The following is a 24,726-nucleotide window of genomic DNA, read 5'->3' on the forward strand; positions in this document are numbered from 1 at the left end:
GCCGTGCGCAGGCGCGGAGGGGCGGGGTGGGCCCGGCGTCGCCATGGGCTCCTGAGGCCCTCAGCGCCCCCGCGCCGGTGCCGGCGCCCGCGGGGCAGCGGGGCAGGGCCCGACCCGACCCGACCCGACCCCACCCCTCCTCAGCCCAACGGGCTGGGCCGAGCCGAGCGAGTCGAGCGTGCCCCTCCCGCCTGCCCGCCCGCCGGGAGGTAAGACGTGGCGGGGGCAGGGTGGCTGGGGCGCGGGGGCGGCTGTGGGGGCGTGGGGCGGGCCTGAGGGGCCGCGCTGGCGGGAGGGGGGGCATGGGGCAGCTCACCTTCCCCCCTGCATCGCCCCGCTGTGGCCGCGACCTCCGCCCCCCCCCCAGTCCCTCCTTCTCCTCCCGTTCCTCAGCGTGGCCTGCACGATCCCCCGGCCCCATGCCCCCGCCCCGGTGCGGCCCCCCCAGCCCTCCTCCCCATTCCTCGCTGTGCCCCCGCCATTCTCTCTCCAGGCGGCCCCCACAGCCTGTCCCCACCACGCACGTTCCCCACGCGTGGCCTCCATACCCCCCCCCCCCCCCGCCTCCCCACAAGCTCCCAGTGCGCTCCCCCCCCGATGCAGCCCACACAGTCTGTTCCCCAGTATCTCCCTGCTGCAGCCCACCCAGTCTCCCCACGCATGCACACACGTTGCCCCACGCAGCCCCCACGCTCCCCGGTGCTGTCGTGCTGCTCGGTGGCATCGGGTGGGGTTCATTTTCTGCAAGTGTTTCTGTCCCCAGGCAGGCTGGGAGCACGGTAGACCCCAGCAGGGTGGTGGGCACCAGGCTTGTGTTTTCTGTGCCTCCTCTGGTTCAGGCTGGATGGACTGACAGACATGGTGTGTATGTGCGTGTGCTGATGTGGTAGGTGTGCAAGGAGGCTGTTGCTGTGCCCGTGGGCTCCTGTATCGCAGGCGAGTTATCATCGGTCTTGTTTGGATGCTCACGGTGGCTTGAAATTTCAGTTGCTCTGTAAGGGCTAATTCAGTCTTGGCAACTGCAGCATGTAGTGGAAGGAGGGCTTTGGAAGAACGTGTGCGTGACCGGGTTCTGATGAGTTGTGATCCTGGAAAGGGACCGGAGTGGTTTCAGGGGCAGCTCTGTGAAAGCTGCCTGGAACACCACGCAGCTGTCAAGAGTGGGAGGAGTAGGAGTGGTAAATCTAGAGGAAATACTGAAGATGGTTCCTCCTCACAGAAAGTTTGAAACCGTTCTCTCCACATAGGGAGCTTGAACAGAAGTAATCGTTGAAGACATAGACAGGCTTCCCCAGAGAGATGACTGTTTACCTCCATTGAAGAGAAAAATAGAAGGCATTGATCAATAATAGAGCAAAGGCTAACAGGATGAATAGAAATGTCTATTTCCTGTCCTGCAAGAAAAAGACAACAATCGATGAAAATGTAATAAAGCATACATCCTGCTAACAAAGACTTTTTTAACACAGTAGTTAACTGGTCCATTGAACTTATGTTGCTGGAAGTTACCCTTGAGCCTAAGAGCTTAGCAGCCTCCCTAAAAGGGACCAGAGATTTCTTAGAAACATTCATGTTATTGAGGTTTCTAATGCTAAAAGTTTGTATTTGTGTGGTAGTTTCGGAAAAAAATAAACTCTCACACTTTTAGGATGTTGGCTGAGTACTAAACAATAGGGCTTTAGGAGAGCTTTTCTTCTGGTGAAGGTATTCCACAAAGGTCTACTTCAGGCTTTTTTTCACCGTTTTCCCCAGGAAAATGGGCTTCGAAACAGTTGTCAAGTCCTTAATACCATCGTTGTTAACGTTGTGCTGTAAACCTTAAGTGGCATGTGTGCAGCAGGTGGCTATGGCTGCATCTGGAGCAGAAAGGATTCAGTCTTGCTGTAAAATGATTGGGAAAACATTGCTACAAAGTCAGCATTTATAACCAGTTTGGTGGTGTGGGAAGAAGACCTTTTTTTTTTTATTTTTTTTTTTTTCCCCTTTGTATTCTGCTCAGGTCTCTAAAATCAGTTCAGAGTGCTGAACGGGTTGTGTTTTGGAGATGTGGGGCAAGGGGAAGACTGCTGCCCAGTCACTCAGGCATCTTTTGTACTTTTATTTGTCTGTCTCCTTGGGACACGTGGCAGTTAGAAGGGGAAGGTTCTCAAAGTTCAGTGCAACTAGCTGGTTCGGCATAACGAAAGCGTCTGAGCTGGCTGGTTTCTAACGATTTGACAGAATCCAGCTAGAAATCCGCCTTGTTATCTGTCAGCTTGTTTGCCTGTTTGCTGGTAGCAGGCTGGGAGATGAGCTTTCGCGGTTTGCAGTTGTGGGATTAGGGTTCTTTTCTTCTCTTGGATAAAGGAAGGGTGGACTGTTTTTTTTTTTTCCCCAACTCATAGTTAAAATAACTTTTAAACCACGTTTTTTCTCCCCTAAAATGTCAGTCCCTTTCTCCACCCAGTTCTACTGCAGAGTTAACTAAAACATCTAATAATCACGTTTTGACTTAAGCCGACAACCTTTTAATTTCTCTGTGATGGAACTTACCCTTCATGCCCTTCTCCCCTCCTGTTTTGGGTCTGTATTTAATTGGCTTATGTTTACAGCGGTGGTGATGAGCTCTTGCCTGCTCCTTCTAGCAGAAGTGCCTGTTTCGTTTTCCAGCAGGTCAAAGGATATCTGAGCTCTTGCAGGAACGGCTGGTGGGAGCAGTGAATTCCTTGGGAGATGTTTGTGATTTGGTCCTAGCTGCTTCAAGAGTCCAGGGTTGCATTGTTCAAAGTATTGAAGGTTGAGGTAAAATACGAAGTTGCAAATCAGACTTGTTGATTCTGAAGGGCTGCTTCTGTGACTAGTTTTCACAGGGTTTTCAGGCTAAAATTGAGGAAACCGAGGTTATGTGAATTCAGCAGTGGTGAATGTACAGGTTGGGCTGTCTGTAGAATCAAGAGAACAGGACAGCCTCAGAGAGAAATTGCACTTAACCTTTGTACAGTAGAGCTTTCCTAGTACGCCACTACTGCTAGCTGTCTGTGTAACAAAGCTGCTGCGTGTTATTGAACAGCCAGGGCTGGGGGCAGAAGCTTTTCTCTGTTTCAGAGTTTGTGATTGATTGCACTCGCCAAGGCCCTGGAAAATTGAGGTGTTGTGTTTGGGTTTTGTGTGCTGACTTGCCCATCTGTTCGCTTGAAGCGGTGTGTGCGTTGTGTGCTGTTCTCGCTTCTTCCCAGATTCTTTGGGGTTTGCTTTCTTGTGGTGGAAGAGCGGTTTCCTGCCAAGACATTACACCCTACCAGAATGCTTGGGACTCTGAAAGTGGTTTGAAAGGGTGATAGGATGGATTAAAACACTTAGCTAAAATAACTGTAAAATATGGTAGCGGTTGGACTGGAAACACCCTTTTGAAAAGTTTTAAAGTTTTTTTGGTGTTTGGTTTTTTTCTCCCCCCCCCCCCCCCCCCCCCCCCCCCAAACTACTTAGGGAGAGAGCAACTGGACATGTTTTCAGAGCAGCATTCCCCAAGGAAGGTTTTGGAGCTGAAATTCTGTCAGCTGAAGCAGTGAGCTGCAGCTGCCTTCCAGGAGTCTTGCCTTAGAGTCTTCCTCTTCTAGGAGGAGTCAGGGGACTGGATGACTTGCTTATAGCCAGGTTCTCTCTAGTCTTTAAAAATCAGCTTGACCTCCATGGGGTTTTTGTTTGTGATGGTGTAAGTTAACATGTCTGGGAAGGCCACAGAGCAAGCTGTGTCCAGGGAAAATGCAGCGTATAGGCAAGCTGCTCAGGAACTGTGCTGTATCTGGGTGTGACCAGGTCTTCATAGCCCCCAAAAGGGGCATAATTTACAGGAAACCTGAAGAGGGAAATAACTTACATGCTCTACCTGCAGTATTGAATGTCCTTTAACGCATAGAGTACCTGGATATTTGTCTCCCCACCCTCAAGTCTGTCTCTGGATTGAAAGGATGGGAATACTGCTATTATTATCTTACAGTCACAGTGCCTGCGAGTCTGATGATACTGAGAGGATCAGCTATTTGAGGACATTGTATAATGGAGAATGACCAAGAGCATAGAGAGATAGTGTCACGGCCTCAAATTTTTTGTGTCTGACCTGAAAGCATTCCTCTCTGCCTGGGTATGTTGTACATCTGGCCCCCAATCAACTCTGTGGCAAAAAGGTAAAAAAAGGTCTCTGGTTCAGCAAAGAAAGTGACTGCAACGTGTTATCTAGTGCAGCAGTGAGGCTTTGAGAAGGAGATGAGATGAAGTAATACCTTAAAAGCTGGCCTTGCCAGCCCATTGCTCCCTCCCCAGGCTGTGAAACGTGACATTGGTGCTATTGGAGGCTGCTCAGCTGATTGCTTGGGAGCCTGCAGTTGCCTGGTCATCCCCACCCCAGATACAGCCCAGGCAGCAGTATTGTAAGTAGCTGTGCCTCTGTCCAGGTTACTTAAAATGAACCCGGACAAGCCAGTCACCTGAGGAGGCAGACTAGAAGAGAGTGAATTTCTCTTCATGGCTCACCATGTTTTGTCTCCTTCTTGCCAGTTTTGGTAGGAAAGGCTGGTTAGTGGTGGGTGAAGCTATTTGCAGCTAATTGTCCCGTGGGAGCTGGGAGTGACCTTTCTCCTCCTCCAAATTCTCCTGACTTTCAGACTTTCTTTCCCCTGTCCCAATGGCTTTGTGATGGCACTGATTTTACAGCAGAGTTTTAAGCTACAAGTTACTTGTATAAATTCCCATTTCGGCAATTTCATCCAACTGGGTAATTTAATCTTACTGTGTCTGGAAAAACTGGGTTGAAGTTTTGTCTTTTTTTTTTTAAACACACACTCTCTCAGGTGGATGCTTGGTGTGCCTCTTTCTGTATAGAGAAAATGCATTGCTGTTGGTGACTTCTGGGATAGAGAGGCAGGATTTCAAAATCACTTTGAACTGTGTTTTAGTAGCTGTTGGCATCTGTCAGCTTCTAACAGTATTGACGACTTCTCTGCAAACCTCTGTGGTCAGCTTTGATGCTGAGTCAGGAAAGGGTGAGCAGCTTCTAGCCACTCGTGTGGTGTAAGTGGCCTTTGGAAGAGGATGCTAGGCAAGATTTTTCCTGCTGATGCTGTCTCTACTTGCTGTGCTTTAGCCGGCAAGGGTGAGAATGATTTCCTCCTCCAGGCATCTTGCTCTGCCCGTGAGCTTCCAGAGGTAACTTTTGTGTAAGGGAAGTGCTGTGTCTGGATTCATTGTTTAACTAGCAAAGCTATAACGCTGATGTATCTAGGACTTGGCATTTTCGTGTGGGGAGGAACTCTCCTCTCACAGGAGTCCAGGAATACAAAGCTCCTTATTCTGCTTTTAGAAGTCTGCATCTGTGGGATATTTATTTTTCTTGCTAGAGTAACAGGGCAGGAGAAAAGCAATGTTGAACAGGAGTAATGAAATTAGGAGTTGGTAATTTTGGGGAATTAACAAGAGGATGTATGTGTCTTATGTCCAGAGTTTAAAAAACAAAACAAAACAAAACAAAAAAACAAACAAAAAAACCCCAACAACTCACAAACAAGAATAAGCAGATCAGGTGTTATTTTAGCAATAACAGAATGGCTTCACAGTGAGTGGCTTTGAGTGCTTTGTTGAGAATCACTGATTTTACTTCTGCACTGCTCATCGCTGTTACGTGTTTGCATCAGAGGATGATTGCTAGGGAAGTCAGATGTGCCATCTCCCTCATATGCATCGCTGCACAGTTGCCTAGGCTTGTGATAAGAAGTCTGGCTTCTTCCAGCACATTTACTTGCTAAATTTAAGTGTGGATCTGATCTGATAGATTCTGTATGCTATATTCTGTGTGGAAAAGTATGCTCTGATTAAAAAGAAAACAAAACAAACCCCCAAAACCAAACTCCCTTCATGTGTGACTGCCACAAGTTCAGTGGCTTTCGATCCTGCTGTAGAGTTTGACTTCTGATGCATCTTAGAGTAACTTTATACCCTGTGGCACCTTTAAAACTGCTGTCTCCTCTGTCTTGGCACTTGGAGGTGGGGGAGGATGAATGCAAGTGGTGATGGAGTAAGTTCTGATTTGACTTTGTTCTTGACAATTTGGAAAATGAAATGCAAACTTCCTCTGTCATGCTGGACGCAAGTGTTTACAACACATCCTTTTTCTCCTTGTTTCCTTCCCCTCTGCCAGTTGCGGAACATCTTTGTAGTCTTTCTCTGTTTGTCTCCTGGGAGCAGAGGGCTTGACTGGTTTGTGTCGAGTGGGGCTGCTGGGAATGTGGGAAAGGGACACAGCACATGGCCGAAGTGTGCTTGATCCTGCTTTCGAAGGAGTGGTTGGAAGGTTGGGGAACATCCCTTCTCCTCTTCTCCCTCCCCCTTTCTCTTTTTTTCCTGTCTCCTTCAAAAAAAGGGACTGGATGTTGGATGTTGACCTATCACAATGTGGGTCAGTCCACAAAAAAAAAAAAAAAAAAAGAGGAGGAGGATGGGGGGAGGAGGGCTGTGTGAGTACAGCGAGACAACAGAAATTAATAGAGCAGAAAAAAACTCTGGAAAGAAGAGTGCATGGCTCAGGGTAAAAGGGTTTTATTGTTGATTGTGAGTTTTTAAATGGATGCATGGGGAGGGGAAGCTGCTCTCTTGTTGGATGACTGTGTATGGATTAACAAATGGGTGGAGGCTATGTGAGCTGGAAGTGGAGAAGATTTTTGTGGTATTCTCATTGTTTAATTTCCTTAAAATGAGAAAAGTTGTTGCTTGGCCTTGTTGAAGGTTAAATTGTTTGTGTGTATGGTATGCTCTTATGTGTACGTAGGCGTCGGATCATCTCTTGAATATGGCTTAGTGGGTGTGTACTTTGCCCTGTGGTTTGGTCCTCCTAGGTGCCTGACTCCTCTACCTTCTGCTTCTGAGGCTAATGGTCTTCCTGCTCTGCTCATGCTGGCACTACTGGTTTTATGTCCCAGTGCCACTTTTCTCTGGTTTCACTGACTGTACTGACAGCTGTTTTGAAAATTGTCACCGTGCAAAATCTCTTCAGTGTTCAGACTGCTTACACCTCTGGAGAAGTAACATTGCAAAGAACTGCATTTGGATCTGAATTTGTTGTGCAGAGAGAGAAGTCATGCATTAAGCTGATACGAAACGCAGTAACTATAGATTCAATCACTGTGTGTTTTTGTAAATCTTGTCGAATGCCTGTCTTCTAGCTGAGCACGGTGTTGCTCGTGTGTGTTTGGAGTTACATATGTGTGCGTGTGTATGAAGTGTCTGTTGTGGGGTGACTTTCAGTGGCTTGACGTTAAGAACACTTTGCCCAGCATGAATAGTAAAATGTAAATGAGTTGCACTAGTAAAAAATGCATGCCAGGTCACATACTTAACTCACAGATTGTTTCGGGAATTCTACTGGAGAGCTTAAAAATGCACTGTTGGGACCTTTTAATGTCTCATAGCTAAGTAAACTAGATGCCACCCCAGAGAGCAAAAGCAATTTAAGAAGTAATAAATTTAAAAGCATTTGATTTTCTTTTATTGCTATCACTGATTTGAGCTGCACCAGTGCCTCTCTTACCGTATAGCATTATGTTATTTTGTCCTGACTCTTTACCTTGTCTTTTTCCTACCTTTTGTCACATCAGCTCGTGATGCCGTGCCTTTGGGGGTCGAAAAGACCTTAAATCAATTATGAATTTGCAATATATACCTAGCACAATGGAAAAAGCTGATCCCAGTTGGCAATTCTAGGCATTCTTGTAATTAAAATAGTCTAAAATAAACCTTGAACCATTTTGTTGTGTGTTCTTGTACTCCTTGTAAGTCTAGGGGACATTCTGAAAACCGTAAGGCTCCTGCTTTCACTGATGTAAAGCTCCAGCTGGTGTCCTAATAGAGGCAGAAAATTCAGACTTTAAATCACCTACCACGTGGCACTTCTGCATTGGTCTTTTTGTGTCCAGAATAAGGATAATTTTAATGGAGAAACTCTTGGAGGAATAAGAAGTTAAGAGGGGAGTGGAAAATGGTTTTGTGGTGTCTTAACAAATTTCAGCATGGTGGATATTTGAAACTACACTAAGTATGTAGTAGATTTTAAGGAGGAACAATTTCTTGCCTCGTAGCTTTCCAGGAGAACCTTGCAGCCAGGTCGTGCATGTTTTGTTGGATTGTATCTTGTAGAGCAGAAGGAGGCTTAGCTGTTAAGACTCTTTCACGGGATAGCTTTGTGTATCATTCTTTGCTCTCTCAGCAGTTTAGGAATGAAATACTTTTAGCCTCGGAGGAGATGATCTATTTTAAAAACACAGATTGCGTTTGCAGATGGCAGAGAACGGCTTCAGAGTCGTGTCGTTCGGGGTTCTTTTCCTACCGACACGAGGGCAAAGCGAGCCCACTGTCACCAGCAGCACAGCGGGGCGGGTCTTGCTCAGAGCAGACAGCCCGCTCCTCCTTGTCTAGACTCTGGGATTGAATACGTGTTCAGAAGTACCCCTAAGAACTGAAGGACCACGCTTGAACATTTCTTCCCACCTCTTACACTGCTTTTGTTGCGTCAGAAATGGGTTTCATGTATTTCTGTTTGTTTATCTTTATGTAGAAATAGCTCCTCCTCAGTGGTGACATTTTCCATGCCTTTACGCAAGCCAAAAAAGAAGTTTTTTTTTGTTTTCACTTGTGCCACATCCCTTCTGTTTACTGTTCTGAGTTTATTTTTGGTGGAAGAAGCTGCCATGTTAATGTTAGAGACAGAAGGCCTCTGTTCCCAGAAGATACAGGAATGGCAAGCTGCTCCTGATCAAGAATTACTGCATTGCTGTTTTTCTGTGGATGCAGGCCGTGTGGACACATCCCTGCTAACTTTATACTATTGTGGTGTCTCTAACAGCACTGGTCCCCACGCAGGTTGGAGCCTCTTCCCTGTCAAGAATCTCCGTAACAGTGTTTTGCATCTCTAGGTTTTTATCAGGATAGTTATCTTGATATAAATAGCACATGCTTTGCTTTATTTTCTTTTCTGCTCCTTGCATTGAGAGCAGACCCTAATACTCCTAAAGTGCTTTCAGAAGATCTGTTAGGTAAGTGTAAGCTGGTACCACGTTGGTGTTTAAGCTGATGCCCTAGCAGTACAAAGTCCTGTCTTGCTCTAATGTGTGTAAATTGTAATTGCATCTAGGCAGGAATGCGGAACAGCTCATTGGGGATGGGGGCGTCGTTTCTGCCTTCCACATTTGGGGTTGTTGGGTATAGACCTCATGCAGACCTCAGCACTGCCCAAAGCTCATGTAGCCCACGTGCAGGAATCGTACCAGCTGATCCGAGGTTCCTGCAGCCATCCTGAAGTACACCTGGGCCCATGTCTGAAAGCCCTGTGTGTTTACCCAGACGTACTTTTCTGTGCGCGTGTTTCCAGTTTCCCAAGTTTGGTGCTTTTCGTGGCTATCTGTTCTCCTGGTCCTGTTTGGGATGTGCTATATTGCAGGTTACCTCCGGGGGGAGCAAGGTAGTCAGTTGGAGATGAAAGCTTCAAGAGTGAAATTTAGAGGTGTTGAAATGTTTTCCTTTGATATACTTAGGAGAGCCCTCCAGAGAGGGAGAATAAGCGTGCAAGTAACTTTACTCTCGCTTGAAATGGAAGCAATGAGGTGGAGGTGAAAGAGATGGGCAGAGAAAACAGGACATGGCAGAAGAGTAAGGAACTCTTCAAAATTTATTATGTGTTAGATTGGTTTGTATTGCATTGGTAATTCAGGTTTCTAAATGCCCCTAATTTGCCATATGGTAATGTCAAGTGCCTTCCTCATGGTTTGGTACCTTGCAGTGCTGGGAACTGTGCGGGCAGAGAACAAAAAGATGGTTGTCCCAAGGAGCTTACAATGCGCAAGAAACAACAGAGAAATATAGCCAGCTGGGAGGAGTGCAGAGAAAAGAGATCACAGCTGGTAGCCTAACCATTGTCAGGTTGTTGCACAGCTGGAGTAGCAAAACGGGAGAATGGAGAAAATCGAGGTGAATATGAAATAGCTTTGTGGCTGTTGGAAAGGACTGTTTTCCCCAGGCATGAGAGGAAGCAGGAAGGTATGTGCTACGGCACTGACATGGGCTGTGATGGAGGTAGGTGTCCAAGAAAAAAAGCATCAAAACATATTCACTGCGTCAGGTGAGAGGGAAGCTGCTTGCACCAGGATGCTGGATCTGTAGCTCGTCGAGGCAGCGCGGTTTGCTGTGACATGCTCCCAGGCACCACCTTTGCTGGAAGCCTGTTCTGATGATGTGCTGGGCCAGAAGAGGAGCTAGCAGACTCTGAGCTGGTGGTAGTGAATGAGCCGAAATCCACTCACCTGGTTAAGGCTGTGCTATTATCTATTAAATATAGTACAGAATTGCTCTTCAGCTTCTTGCATACAGTAGACTTTCATAATAGCTTTGTGCACTGCTTATACCTGTCACTGTAGCAATGGTGTATGGGACTTTAGGAGATTAGAAGGGATAATTTGGAAGGTCTATGTTAATTTTGCAGATTTGAGAGTACAGTGTTCCTTCGTGTTTCACTAGCAAGGAGAATGAACTGCAAGCTGATGCTTACAACCAGTAAAAAGTATCAAGTGATTAAAAAGTTGTCCTTACGGGCAACCCTGAGGAACAGGGGGGTGCTCATGGGTGAGGTGGACTGGGGTTTGAGGTAGGAGAAGTGGAGCCCCGGTTAAGAAAGTTTGTATATGTTCTTTCAGAACGCAGTGCTGGAAAGAGTTATTAGTTTCAATGACCTTGTGAATTAAAGGGAATTAGGCAAAGAATGATGCGTAATCATGTAATTAATGACACTTGATGTGTAATCACAAGGGGGCAGTGTTAAGGTTACATATACAACTTGAACTTTCAAGTGTCACTGCTTCTGAATACGTAACCCTTGTCACGTCAAAATGCTTGTTGATCCCTTTTTGCCGTTTCAGCTTCCCTTAAAACGAGTGCAGAGAAGCAGAGAAATTCCCTTTCAGATCTTCAGCTCCGCTGACATTACCGGCGCTGCGTTTGGGTCCGTGGTGTCGGTGTGGTTTGATTAGCTGGAGCGTGGAGCTCCAGGTCCTGTCCCTCCTGCCACCGGTGGTCTGCAGTAGAGATCCTCTCCCCCATGAGCTTTAGGAAGGGCTTAGCAGCTTCCTCTCTTGCATAGCTCCCAAAGTGCACTGGGATGTGCAGGATCGCAGCTGGCTGGACTTTATTTAGAGCTAGGTTAACCACAGGTGCATCTGCTCTGATTTCATTTTAGATGTGCCCTTTGTGAGCTTAGTGGAAGCACTCTCAGCGCTGTGAGTGTTCAGTCGCTTCAGAAGTCACTTACGTAGAAATCCTGTCTTCTCAAAGCAATAAAAACCTTGCTACTTTGTGACATCTCCATCCAGCCTTCTCTCTCCAAATTTTTAGATACAGTATAAATAATGTAGTGTGTGTGTGTGTGTGTGTATGCTTTGAAACTCAAAACTTACCATTTATAGTTCCTGTACCGATCAGGACTGAAGAGGAATTACCCTTCAGTACATGCAGTTATGGAAAGCTGTAACTCAGAGCAGGGATATTTTGGAAAAAGAATGACTGGAAAGAATGAAGAAAAGCCAAATTTGACAATTATAAATTAAACCATAACAGTTGTGCAGCTCCCTCTATGGTAAGGTAATATCTGCTTAAACAAATCTGGATATTTCCCAGGATTTGTATTTGTTCTCTTCCCGCCATGGAAGAAAGCAGAAATGAGGTGCAATGTGGCGTAAGTAACATCAGAGTGCCGCGCACCGCTGGTGCAAGCGTGTGGTTTGGAAAAGCATGTGCTGGAGGGGCCATTTGCACACCTTAGTGTGCCTGTGGAAATGATTTGCTCCTGGCCCTCTGCTTTTACTGGGTGCCTGTTCCCTGATTTGAGCTGTGGCTTCAAGTGAAGGAAGGCTGGGGCAGTTCATCTGCAGATGTGTGTTCTCTTGCGTGTTCTGCTGTGACCTGTCAGTAAATGACAGATGTGTCCTTCCCTGCTGCGGCTGTAAACTGTGGCAATGGATCGTTGGCCTTTCCATCTGCTGATCTTTAAGGCCTGCTATGTCTTACGCTTTTACAGAAAGCTACGTCTTACGCTTTTACAGAAAGGGTATCCCGAAAACTATTAGGAGGTTATCAGAAAGGGGCAAGATTATGCTGTTCCCCTTTATAACCATGTCTTTACTATCAACCGCATCAGACGCAGCTCTTGTAGTGGACAGAACCAATGGCTGCCTGCTTGTGATCTTGGTTTAAGTGGATTATCTTCTTCCAATCCAGAGGTCACATTAGAGCCTGCTTACAACCAAATTGAAAATAATAGCTGTTTTAGATCTTAGACCTTCAAGAGTTTGTTCCATTGAAAGAAAATAGCTTTTCATCCATGAAATGACCAAGGGTCATGCTGCTTTGAAATCTTGCATATCCTTGTGTTCTGGGTGTGTTTTCATGGGTCAACTGGCTTTTAAAAGCCGATCAGGTTAAATTCACGTCACGTAGAAAACAATGCTGTTACTAGAATTAATGACAGGCTCACTAAGTGTACCATGCCATACAATGTTTGGTAAAAGCATCACTTTCATGCTCTTCTTTCTAGTGAGGAGAGCTTTCAGCACATATCCTTCCAATAAAGGTGCTTTAGGCTGAGTGTGGTTTTCAAAATGGCAGTAGGAGAGGTGGGGATTGCTTGCTGGAGCAATAAAGATGCTTCTCTTCCCCCCCTTGCTGCGCAGTGACGCTTTGTGGTCCGTGTTCTTGTTGCCTGCTGCTGCTTGTTCTGCTGCCTTCCAGATGAAACCGTAAGACTTAGACTCTGGCAGACTAACCATAAGACTAGGTCACGGCAGAATAGCCAGTGCTTTTCTGGAAAGTAGAGCTGTTAAGTTGGGTGTGCCTGTCATCTTCCAGTACAGATGATTTAGATACTTCCTTCTGATCTCGGGTGAATGCTGTATTCATCTTGTTCTTAAATATTTTTATTGCAGAAGGGTAGTGACAGTGGCAGTGTTTCATGATCTTGGGGAGGCTGTGTTGTGAGTGGTAGAGCGGTTCCTGAGTACCACATGATTTGTTGTATCACGCGGGGTGGCAGTGGCAGACTTATCCAGGTCCTGTTCGTAAAGCACGTGGGCAGCCTGGTGAAAGGCATGTGAGAGATGCAAAGTACTGTTACTGTTATGCTCCTGCATCCTTTCAGCTGGGTTCAATTGCTTTTTGGTTTTCTTCTTTGACAGGTCTTGGCTCGTGGGCAGCTCTTCAGCAATCCCAACTGGACCCTCACACCAAAAGGCACCATGATAGTGATGGCTCACGTCACTGCAGTCCCCGGATTGGGGTCAACTGCCACCAGTCCAGCTGTGGCTCCCAACTTCTCCTGGATGCCGGAGGATGGTAGCCCCACGGCTGTGGAGCAGCCAATATTCCTCATGACCACCGCTGCTCAGGCCATCTCAGGTTTCTTTGTATGGACAGCTTTGCTCATCACCTGCCATCAGGTAAACCCTATCACTCGTACTTCTCATCCTTTTCTTTTCACCACATGGAAGAACACATATGATCCCCTGGCATCTGTCTGCCAAATACAGCTGTGTGATGGGGATTTGCAGACTCTGGAGTGGTACCAGGACCTCTTCTTTGGGGTCTAATATATTGTCTGTGCCGATTAAGGTGGCAACTTTTATATGAAGGCCTTTTTCTGCCCAGGTTCAGACCATTTCTGTAGTGTGAATGGAGAGGAAGCAAACCCTTTAAAACTAGTAGGTGTAAACCATTTGGCCGTCTCTTGAGTGTTTGCAGAAAGGTGTGTTATCTCAAGCCATCCTTTCCCAGGTCTTGTAGCTGAATCGAGCCATTTCATTATTGTGTCAGCTGTTAGCTAAATGATCGTGGTCATCTGTTGTTTGACATACCTCCTTTGATCTCCTGTGCCAGTGGATTCCATGGGCTGAACTCCACTGCGGAAAGGAGTAGCAGGAAATGTTTTATTTTAATTTTTCTCCCCTCCCCTCTTTCTGGGGCAGGTGTCCTGGGAGCCAGAACAAGTCAAACCCTGTATCCTGTTCTGTACCTCTCTTTCATGCGGTTGTCATGTGAACTGAAAAACACAGTGGAGAAATGCAAGCCCTGTTATTTATCAACCTGTGTTTTGTACCTGTTGGTCCGTAGATTCCAGAGTGATGACTAGGATCTAGAAAACTACAGCCTATTGATGGAGTACAGGGGCTAGTGAAGTTCAAAAATGGATTAGTCACTGATGAATAAGAGTAACACCTGCAGTTTTACCAGCTTGGGTAACAATTACAAGTGCTATGGATCCTCCTGTCAAATTGATCGCCTGCTGAGGGTAGGAAGAAATCTTTCCTCTGCAGTATAGCATTGCACAGTTAGGCATTAATGCCCTTCTCCAAAGAATGCAATGGAGGACAGCGCCAGAGAGACGCTGTTGATTGAAATGCGCTGTTGTCCTGTTACAAGACAGCAGTTCCTGTGCTCTCGTAGGCGCACGGATCGCAGGGCTCTTGTGACATCCCAAGGGCAAAGCTTGGAGTCATCTGAACTCTGGTGTCAGCTGTCCCTGTGCTGGATGAGCTGTGTCACTGGGATCATCGCAAGGAAAAAATCCCTAAGGTTTGTTAGTTTATTTTCAACCTGTTCTCCTCAGGAAAGGAGGCTTTCGTGAGCTCCTCGTGGGTTAGGGAGAGGAAGCAGAAGTATTTTGAGCCCTTCAGTTGATTTTGACCAGATCTGGGCAAGAGGCAGGGAGAGATGAGCAACAGACAGCTGGGAAGAGACAACCCCCTCTCATGTATGAGGGAAAGGCGAGATCGTCGATGCATGCTTCGTTAGGCCCTGGAGAATCCTCGCAGCACCCCCAAATGCAGGGTGAAGCTTCAGGCAAATGCTTGTGCCTCTTCAGGCAGCAAAATCGGTCAGTCGTGAGGCACGTGTGTAATAAACTAGCTGTTAGTAATTCCAGCAGTTGGGGCAGCAGCTTGATGAGGGTTGCCGTATGGAGGCCTTGCCTCTGGAGAACGTGCCCTCTGCTGACTCTGTGGCCAACAGAGCATACCTGCAGCCCGTGCCGAAGCGCTGGCTGTGTTATTAGGTCATTACAGGAGTGGTGCTCATCTTCAGGGTATGCTTGTGGTCAGTACCTTTTCCAGGAGGTGGGTGTTCTGTGAAAAAGCATCTTAGGTGTGGGATTTAATGATGGCTAACAAACTGTGAGCGGTGGGAGCAGGTAGGGTGGGGACGTTGCACTCCCCCCAGCCAGTGACTTAGAGGGATTGGCATGTGTGCAGACAGTTGGACAAAATGAGCAGTGTGGCTGCGTTGTTCCTTCGAGCACAGTGCACGAGCTCGGTGCTCACTTGATGGCTGATGCTTCGTGGCTGTGCTGTCACCAGCGTGCAGAACGGCACTTTTTGAGCAGATGGGCTGTGGCTTATCAGCTCTTGGCAGTGCTGTGAAGGGCTCTCTTAGGTTGTTTCAGGTGAAAGTCTCGGAAGTGTTCAAAACTCACAAGAGAGTGAGAGTGTTTACAATGAGCATGCACTCAAGTGCATGCACCTTCCCTCTTAAGAGAAAAGCGGGCTGCAGTGTTATGAATCTTAGGTACTTAAAACAGGATAGCAGGAATATGGGGTTGATAACCGGGGGAAAAAGGTATGAACAAAAGAATATGGGCAAAGTAGTGATAATAACAGTAAATTAATTCCCTATAAGAAAACAGATTAGAAATGCCTCCACTTCTTTTTTTCTTCTCCTTACCACTCTCTGCAAACTAAGGGATGCTATATGGATGCCATAAGATAATAGTGATTTTTTTTTTTTTTAATGCTTATCACCTTGAGGCTGCTGGAGGTAATCAAGAGGTGATTTACTGAGTGTTTTTCCTGGCCCAATTGACTCTCCAGTTCCACTTTCTCCTCTCTATTCCATATACCGCTGATCCTGGTCTCCCCTCTCCGTCCTCCCAGATCTACATGCATCTTCGCTGCTATAGCTGCCCAAATGAACAGCGCTACATTGTTCGGATCCTCTTCATTGTGCCCATTTACGCCTTTGACTCGTGGCTCAGTCTCCTGTTCTTCACCAATGACCAGTACTATGTTTACTTTGGCACAGTGCGGGACTGCTATGAAGGTAAGGAGGGGTCAGACAGAAAATGGGGGAGGTGGGAAGTCTCTGCCCTGAGAGAATTTTGGCTTCTGGTTGGGCACATGGAGAAAGCATCTCTGTCACCTACTCAGACAAAGTTTTACAATGTGCTTGACTGGTTGACCATGGCTTGCTCAGTGACAGAAAATCATAGAATCATAGGATGATATGGGCTGGGAAGGACCTTTAAAGATCATCTACTGCAACCTCCCTGCCATCGGCTGGGACATCTTTCACTAGATCAGGTTGCTCAAAGCCCTGTCCAACCTGACCTTCTCCCTCACTGGCCTCTGAGCATGACAAGATGTGTTGAGCCTTCTCTCTGATGTTCTGTAGAGACAAAGTTTACGATTTTTTTGGGTCCTTTGCTTCAGGAAGGTGTAAAGCCAAAAATCTGATTCTAGCTGTGTGTTTAAAGCAATTAGCTCCTGGCTCTTGGAACAGCACGCACTTAGCAGCCAGATGCTTGCTTTGTCCAGTTTTCCTGGCACAGTTTGTTAGTGACGTATTCTTCTGGTCCCATCCTGTGGCCACTTGTGTGATCACGCAGGGTAGCACAGCCACCACCTGCTGGTGTTGGTGAGATGTAAAGTGCTTTGGAGTCCTGCAGGAGACAGGGGGCCATGTTCAGGATGAGTTACCGATTGCTTCGCTTTCAGTTATCTGTTGCAGATGATAACACTAGCATTTTATGTGGGGGAAACAGTTGCTCTCCAATAAATGCTATCTAAAATTCCCTCCTGATCTCATCCAGAAAGGAGCCTTCTACCCATCCAGCAGGAGAAACTGCACTCTAGCAGTGTACTTTTGAGGACAGTTTATCACCGTACCCTCATTAAATCATACTCATTGGTGCAGTTGTTTTGGCAAGATCTGCATTGCAGAGAGGTGCCCCTGGCCGTGTGAACAAGTTAATCAGCTGAAGGGACCAGCAGGCCCTCCTTCACATCCACAACAATGCTCCGAGATGCAGCAGCAGATGGCAAACGTGCACACGTGATTCAGAAGGCATCTTTGTTTGGGCCTGGGTTTTTTTTTCTCCGTTCCTTCCCTGCCCTGGGCATGTGTGTAGGTCTAGCAGGAATCTTGCTGCTCTGCGAAACTCCTCTCCTAGCAACGGCCAGTATCCCTCTGTCTCGCTTGCTCAGGGAGCTTTCAAACATCTGAGTGTCTGCTCAGGAGGCAGCCCATGCTCCAGAGTTCACCTCGGCACACTGGGCTGTGAGAAAAGACTACAGGCGAAAGTGAAAGCACCTTCGGTCAGCAGGTTCTCTCCCTCACTTTTTCTGGGGACTGCTTTGAAACAGCCTTTTTGTTCTCTGCCTTCCCTTGCCATCCACCTTATAATTTCATTTTTGGGAAGGTATTAGGTTGCAAAGTGGAGAGAGCCCTCTTAGGGAACAGGGGGAGAAGACCCTGTTAATAAATTTCGAAAGCTGTCTTGGGCCATTTATGGGCTACATTTCATAGTGTGTGTTAGGAGGAGCATGTTTTGGTGTTGCTCTTTCACATGACTCTGCTTCTGTACAAACCTGGGTGTCAGTAACACTGACACTAGTAGATTTTTTTTTTTTTTGTTATGTTGATGTCATGAACACCATCTGATGAATGTGGATCAGGAATGGGAGAAGAGTGCTTTTGCTGGTGTGGTGAACTTTGATAGCTAGCGCTCACTTCTTTTGGGGATGGAGGGGCAGATATTTCCCCCTCTTTTTTTTTTCTTTTGTTGTTTTGTTTTCTTCCTCTGATGTCATCTCTTCCCTAGTGCTTGTGGAATGGGCAGCTGGTATTGTAATGACCACATCAGAGGGCAGGGGTCACTGGAGGACAATAGGAAAAGCTCAGCTTTTCTTCCTCTGGGTGCTGGGAGCTGTCAGCTACGTTGCAGAAAAATTGCAGGCAAAAGGGGTTAGCACAATTAAATAAGTTTTCCATGATTGGTGTTTTCTCTCCTAATTAAGGCTTTAGCAAAATCACTGCTGTGTAAACATACCTAACTTCATTCAGTAACAAGGATTACAGATGGAATAACAATATCCCAATTACATACATAGAAGCAGGTATACCACTGGCTTTTATGTGCTGTAGCATTCTTGCCAGCTAGGCACATCTACAAGCCATAAACATAATGTTTTGAGACTGTGACCATTTGGGGGAGCGTTGAGTACCTCTTTTCCATAATTTGAAAACTATGGCATAGCTTGGAATCTTGTAGAAGAATTAGAGTTGATGTCTGTCTCTGGCTTTGGAAGTTCATCCACGTGAGAAAATTGACCTCAGGTCTAATAACTGGCTGCTTGGTGAGGTCAGCTTCTGAACACTGTACATTATTAGGCTTTTGTTCTTATGTCAAAGTTTCTCGAGACTTCTGTTTCCATCCCAAGTTATTTTCTCTTTGTATTATGTCAGTGCTGGGGACCAAAACCAGGATTTGGGTGTTGGCGTGCCAGGGAATGTCTATCATAGAAAATAACATTGAAAGAAGGGTCACCTGGTCTGTCATTTTGCCCCAAGGCTGTATGTGGCAAACTCAGGAGTACAGTCCTTACCCTAAAAATCTCACAACTGTGTGAGGGTCCAGCAGCGACTATAACAAGTCGAGATTGGCAGACAGGGCATGTACAGGCTTACTGCATGCACAATTAAGTGGGTTTGGATCCCATGAAAAGGAAACATGTCTGTAGTTATGAGGAGAGCCCCCCTCGCCCAGTGTCTTCACCTCAGTTTATATGTATTGGCAAAACTGAGCCTTGAAGAGAATTGAAATGGGGCAGAGTAGTAGCGGTCAGTCTGAGAAGGCTCTTCCTCATCTGTACCAGGTAGCTAGGGAAGGCAGAAAAGAGGTGCAAGAAATTTTAGCTTTCTGAGGAAATGAAGCACAGAGCCTGTTTTTAAAAAATCTCCACCAGACATGAAAACAGAGTTTCACTGATTGGTAAAAACCCTCTGTTTCTCCAGCTCTTATGTCTGTAGTCTGGTTACCTCGGAGACAGAAACTGTGTTCATCACCTAAAAGGTTAAATACAGGAGATAAGATATGGTTGATGGATCAGAGATAACTTTTCCAAATTATTTAGTACCGGTGTAATGTCCCGGAATAAAGCACAGGAACCCTGTAAAGAATGGCATCTTACAGATGCCAAGTAAAACAGACTGACCAGAATTTTAAATGGTCCTGTGACCCTTTTGGCATGAGTCATGGAACTGGCCTGGGACCATGGCCAAACTCCAGTTCAGATAGTCTTGCGAGTGCTGAGGTAGGATGATAAATGCAGTGAAAATAATCTGGAGTGCTTTGAAGGGAAAGATGCTGCATAAGCAGTCACTGCTAATGTTTGGTCTGTTGCCTGTACTCTTGGTCCTTGCACCTGTTTTGAAGTTGGTTGTCATTTTACTCTGATTGATGTCTTTGCAGCCTTTGTAATATACAACTTTCTCAGCCTGTGCTATGAGTACTTGGGAGGGGAGAGCTCCATCATGTCTGAGATCAGAGGGAAACCAATTGAGTGAGTATTTATTGTGCTTACAGCATGACGCTCTCCTCCTTCTGTGCCCATCTACCATGCCTCTATCCTTGCCCTGAAAAACTGTGTCAGGTGGCAAATGTCTGCTGGGACTGGGCAGCATGGATGGTGATGATTTACCAGGACTCTGCTCTGAGACCGATCAGGCTGATCACATCCTCTTAGGCAAGCTGGACTGATTCACAGCTTTTCTGGACACCTGCCTACTCCTTTGTTTCTTTTCTTATTCCCTTCTCCTACTTTAAATCTGTCTTCAGTTCGTTGTGTGTGCTTCCTCTAGGACCTGTGTTTCTCCCCATGCTACTCAGTTAAAAAAAAAAAAAAAAAAAATTGAAGTGTGGAGTCAGGGTGTTGTTTTAAACATGTCTCTGAAAGAGGGTATGGCTGTAATTGTAATCATGGTTGGAGAAAGCACCAGTCCTGCAACTTTGCTACAGAGAGGTAGACAAAGAGGGTAGGAATCTTGCACTCTACTCCAAATCTTGCTTCTGAACCCTGTCATCTTGTGTTGGCTCTTTCAGGTCCAGCTGTGTATACGGGACTTGCTGCCTGTGGGGAAAGACTTATTCGATTGGATTCCTGAGGTTCTGCAAACAGGTATGGGCTGGAGGAACTGTGCCATCCTCTAGAAATGAATGAAGTGTGTGTGGGTGGCGATGGTGCCTTTTGCTGCTGAACTTCTGAGATGAGCACTCCTTTGAGGGGGTTTATAATATCATTTTGAGAGGCCTGCAGGCTGCTGAGAAGAGGGTTTTTTTTGTTTTGAATGATCTTAGCATTTTCTACTCAACCCCGTATCAGGAAGGCCTTAGCAAAAGACCCAATTTATCTCTTGGATCTGATGTTAGCCCTGGGAAGAAATTCTGATTTCCCCTTCCCTTTCTGGATTGCAGAGGTCCCACCTTTTAAGAAATTGATGGCCGTGTTGTGTTGCAGACACCCCACAGTTGTGTAACAGCCTCCTGAATTCCCAGTGCTGCTGTTGTGGTTTGGAGTTGAGGAGGGGGTGGAGGTTAAGCGTGACACAACGCTTTGTAGGAGGAACCGAGTATTGCTCACCATGTGTGTCTGTCTGTGCTGAATTGGGTATGTTGAGGAGGAGGGAATGGGGGAGATCTAAACCGCGATACAGCCCTTGTCTGCTCATCCCAGGTCAGTCACCTCTGGCTGCCATGAAACAGCAGCTGATTTTCAAGGCTTTGCTCACTTGCTGAAATGAACACATGAGGTTTCTCTGGAGACAGCGTGAAGCAGGTCTGGTTCTTTTAAATGGCTCAGGTCACTGTAATTCCAGTCACTGGGTCTAGATATCTGCCCTGGCTTCTCTTCCACATCATGCCCCATCTTCTGTGTTTTAGCCATATGCAGGAACATCAAAGGTACAATGCAGCCTCATAGTAATATCCAGTCTTAATCTCTGCAGCATGAATCGCCTTTTTCAAAGGACCACATCTATCTTTTCTTTGTTGTGTATTCTTTCCTCATGGCTTTCCTCCTTTTCTTCCCTGATACTTCTATTTTCTAAGCTGTTCCCAGTATGCTGCTTTACCTGTTTCTCTCGGGCTTCATTTGTACACCCTGTGTTTGATTTGATGCATTATCTATTCTTTTTGCTCCTAATGTTAACTTTCACCTTTTAAATATGTCATAAGCAAACATAACACCCATCAAGTTGAATGAGTGCTGGAGAAATAATTTCCCTTAGACCTCTTGTTTCTCTTGTCCCACAGCCTCTGGCAGTTATCTCCACATGGATTGCACCTGGCTGTGTTTGGAAAGGTTTTTTTTTTTTTTTTTTTTTTTTTTTTTTTCACAACAATGAAGACTAGAAGCACTTTTATGGGGGGGGGGGAGGAGGATTCTGCCTGCTTCCACAAATCCTCAGTTCACTTGGTAACTCAGGCTTAGGTGGATATTTTGCTTTTGCTTTGCTGCTATCTGGCAGCAATTCTTCTAGTCAGGCCTGCCCTTTACAAACTGCTAATTCTGCTGTAGAGGCTGTGAGGGAGGTGTCTTGCAAAGGGATGTTTAAGTACTTCCGTCCTTCTTGGCTCGAGCTTAAATGTTGCCTTGGTGAGAAGTCTTCGGCACCAAGACTCACTTTCTAGTACTTTAGACTTCCAGGATCGCCGAGAAAGACCTTTCAAGGCAAATTCCTGTGTAGGCTGGTGCAAAAGGGCAGCAGAGCAGATCTCTGTGCTGATCTGTGCAGTATCCACCGTCATGGCAATCAGGCTGGAAGGAGCACCTTGCCCATTTTATCCCTGCTCTCAGCATCTTCAGCACTCCTGTTGCCTCCCACCACCACCTGCCCATTTTCTGCTCTTTCCAGCCCTTTTCATCCTGAAGGAATCTGCGTGTTATAACCATTCCTTCTTTCCGTCTTCACTCCCACCCCAAGCTGTTCTCAGGCAGGTGTCTGCTGTGGGTCAGTCAGTTTGCTTGCGTTGCCTGTGGCCCTCCAGCAGCTGGTGGCTGCGGTGTAAAATCTGGACAGCTTGTTTCTTTAAAGATGTCTTGATCAAGATTCTTTGCTGGTTCTGTCTGGTGACCCTCACAGATGGGTCACACACCATCCATGTGCTTCCCGTATGCTGTGGCATCTCCTAGGGAAGCAACTAAAAATAGGACGTGGTGGTTTGGATTGCAGGGAAACAGTTAAAACATCCCCAGATTGGAAGGAGGGGAAGCTCAGAGGACAGAGTTGTTTACCAATTAGCTTGACCTTTTCCAGTTCACATATTTACAGTGACTCACTAACTGGCATGTGCTGGGGTTTTTAATCTCCTTGAAGTCTTATGACCACTAACAAATTGCATCGTATCCAAAGCAATTGCTCCTGTTTTTGGTTTTGCCTTCTTTCCATACACAGCCCTCCCCACATGTGTGCAGGTCAGCACCTGCCCAGGCTCTTCCAGCCCCCTTCTGGGAGACATGGGTGACATTTTTAGGGTCACAACCCTCCACTCTCTTTAGCAGTCCAACTCCTAAGAACTGAAGTTCAACATCTCCAGAAAGATGAAGAATGGAGTGGCTTTGAGAGGAGTTGTCCCAATAGGAGCAGTGATTTATATTGGCAGACTGGATAGAGCTGATCCCAAGTGCCACGGAGCCTTTGGGGAGATTCAGTAAAGGTCGTGTGGGCGACAACAGAATAGCTCTTAACTTCTGTCTGGCAACACACATCACTGTGTATACAAAATGCATTAATATGGTGGCAGTTGCCAAAGTTCCTCCTCAGAGAGCTGGGTTCCCCTCCTATCCAGGGGACCTTCTTGCCTAGCTTTGCAGCAACTGTGGATTGGAGTTGGCTTCCCTTCCCCAGTATCCCTTTGTTAAACTTGCTGTGTCCGTACCATAGCACAGTGTAGCATTTTTTGTTTGTCCTGCTGTTACTGTGCGTAAATGTGCTGCAGCACAGTCTATGAAAAAACAGCTCTGGAAGACAGCAGCTGAGCAGCTTCCAGGAACAACCTACAGAGTGGTTTTTCTTACCATTTTGGGCAATTAGATAGCACGCATTTCTTCTGAATCTCCTCTGTCTCCTTTTGGGTGCTGCAGTCCTCAAGCAAGTGGCGGGGTTAGACTCCTTGTTGGGGCTGGATTATGCTGCCTTGCCAAGTTGTCCCAGTGGACGCTCCATCATCACTCCATCATGGATCTGGTTTGGGAGCTTGGCCTCTTGCACCTCCTGCCTTCTCATTCCTCCTCTCTCATTCTTGTAGGCTACCCTGCAGTTCTGTGTGGTGAAGCCCCTCATGGCGATCAGCACAGTCATCCTTCAGGCCTTCGGCAAGTACCAGGATGGTGACTTTGAGTAAGTTCGTTTGTCTAGTGTGCGAGCCTCAGCTGCCCCTTCTCTGCCCAGCTGTGCTTATGGTCCGTGTGTGTGCTGGGCCATGGGAAAAGACAGGGGGACAACACGGGCTGAATATGCATGTGTGAAAAGAGGGCAGGGGTAAGCCTGTTGGTTTCAGGTTTTTTTTCTGCCTCACTTTGGGTGAGGGAATGGGACAGCGGGGCAGGAAGGAAACGGAGTCTTAAAACTCCCCAGTGACAGCAGCAAGGGGAAAAGACGATGCTGAAATTTCAGGCATTCATGTATCTTCTCTTTTCAGTGTAACCAGTGGCTACCTCTACGTGACGATCATCTACAACATCTCTGTCAGCCTGGCACTGTATGCCCTCTTCCTTTTCTACTTCGCCACACGCGAGCTGCTCAGTCCTTACAGCCCAGTACTCAAGTTCTTCATGGTGAAGTCTGTCATCTTCCTGTCCTTCTGGCAAGGTGAGCTGCTTTTCCCTTCCCTTGGTAGGCACGAAGAGCTCTCTGCAGGGGCTCAGACACTGGAGTTGATAGAGCAGATCCTGATTAATAGCCAGAATGTCTTTCTGTATTATTATTATTATTGTTGTTGTTGTTATTATCATTATTATTATATTTGTTTTATAGTTTTTCATTGCTTTTCTCTGGGAAACATATTTTGCTCATTTTCATCTTTGTTTATATGCTCCTGAATCCTCACTATCCCTGTCCGTGTGCATGTGCACACACACATCTGCCTGGCAAAATCAGCTGTTTGGATGAAGAGTCTTTTGCATTCCTGGAACAACCATAAAGCACAAGCTGCCAAAATTTTATCTGCATGCTGCCATTTTATTGATTAAAGTAGCTCATCTAAAAATTTTTAGTACTTTTTTTTTTAGTGCTCTATAAATAAAATTTTAATGGTATGTCTGTGATTCATGTGAAGCAGCAAGCTGCCTGAATGCAGTGCGTGCTGCCACAGAACCACTATGGAGCGGAAGGACATTCAGAATACGTACACATGATGCAGAGGCACATTCAGAAAGCTGAAATTCCGCCTAAGCTTAGTGCTTCTTACTAATTAGCTCTAAGCATTTCCCTGTTCAATGCCCTACTTAGGTTTACTGAGTTGCACTTCAAAGACTAATTGGGTAGGAACTTATGTGGAATTCAGGCTGTTGGAGTATGGCCCATCGTCCCCGGCTACAGACAAACTAATAAACTGTCTAG

At 46.4% G+C, this 24,726-nt stretch overlaps 1 protein-coding gene across 2 annotated transcripts in view; it reads left to right on the plus strand.

The window, feature by feature from the left end:
• Window positions 1-24,726, plus strand: part of TMEM184B (transmembrane protein 184B) — a 30,713-nt gene continuing 5,987 nt past the window's right edge. Inside the window, exons 1-7 of one of the 2 annotated variants that reach the window (XM_087768119.1) lie at window positions 1-209; window positions 13,239-13,499; window positions 15,984-16,149; window positions 19,580-19,670; window positions 20,210-20,285; window positions 23,414-23,505; window positions 23,807-23,976. In XM_087768119.1, coding sequence (XP_087624245.1) covers window positions 13,299-13,499; window positions 15,984-16,149; window positions 19,580-19,670; window positions 20,210-20,285; window positions 23,414-23,505; window positions 23,807-23,976 — 796 coding nt within the window. In that variant the 5' untranslated portion in view covers window positions 1-209; window positions 13,239-13,298. The remainder of the gene's footprint in view (window positions 210-13,238; window positions 13,500-15,983; window positions 16,150-19,579; window positions 19,671-20,209; window positions 20,286-23,413; window positions 23,506-23,806; window positions 23,977-24,726) is intronic. The other variant, XM_087768118.1, reaches the window with a different exon arrangement.

Source organism: Nipponia nippon, unplaced genomic scaffold, assembly GCF_047370975.1.
Source record: "Nipponia nippon isolate SJK-2023a ecotype South Korea unplaced genomic scaffold, ASM4737097v1 scaffold_3, whole genome shotgun sequence".
NCBI lineage: Eukaryota > Metazoa > Chordata > Aves > Pelecaniformes > Threskiornithidae > Nipponia > Nipponia nippon.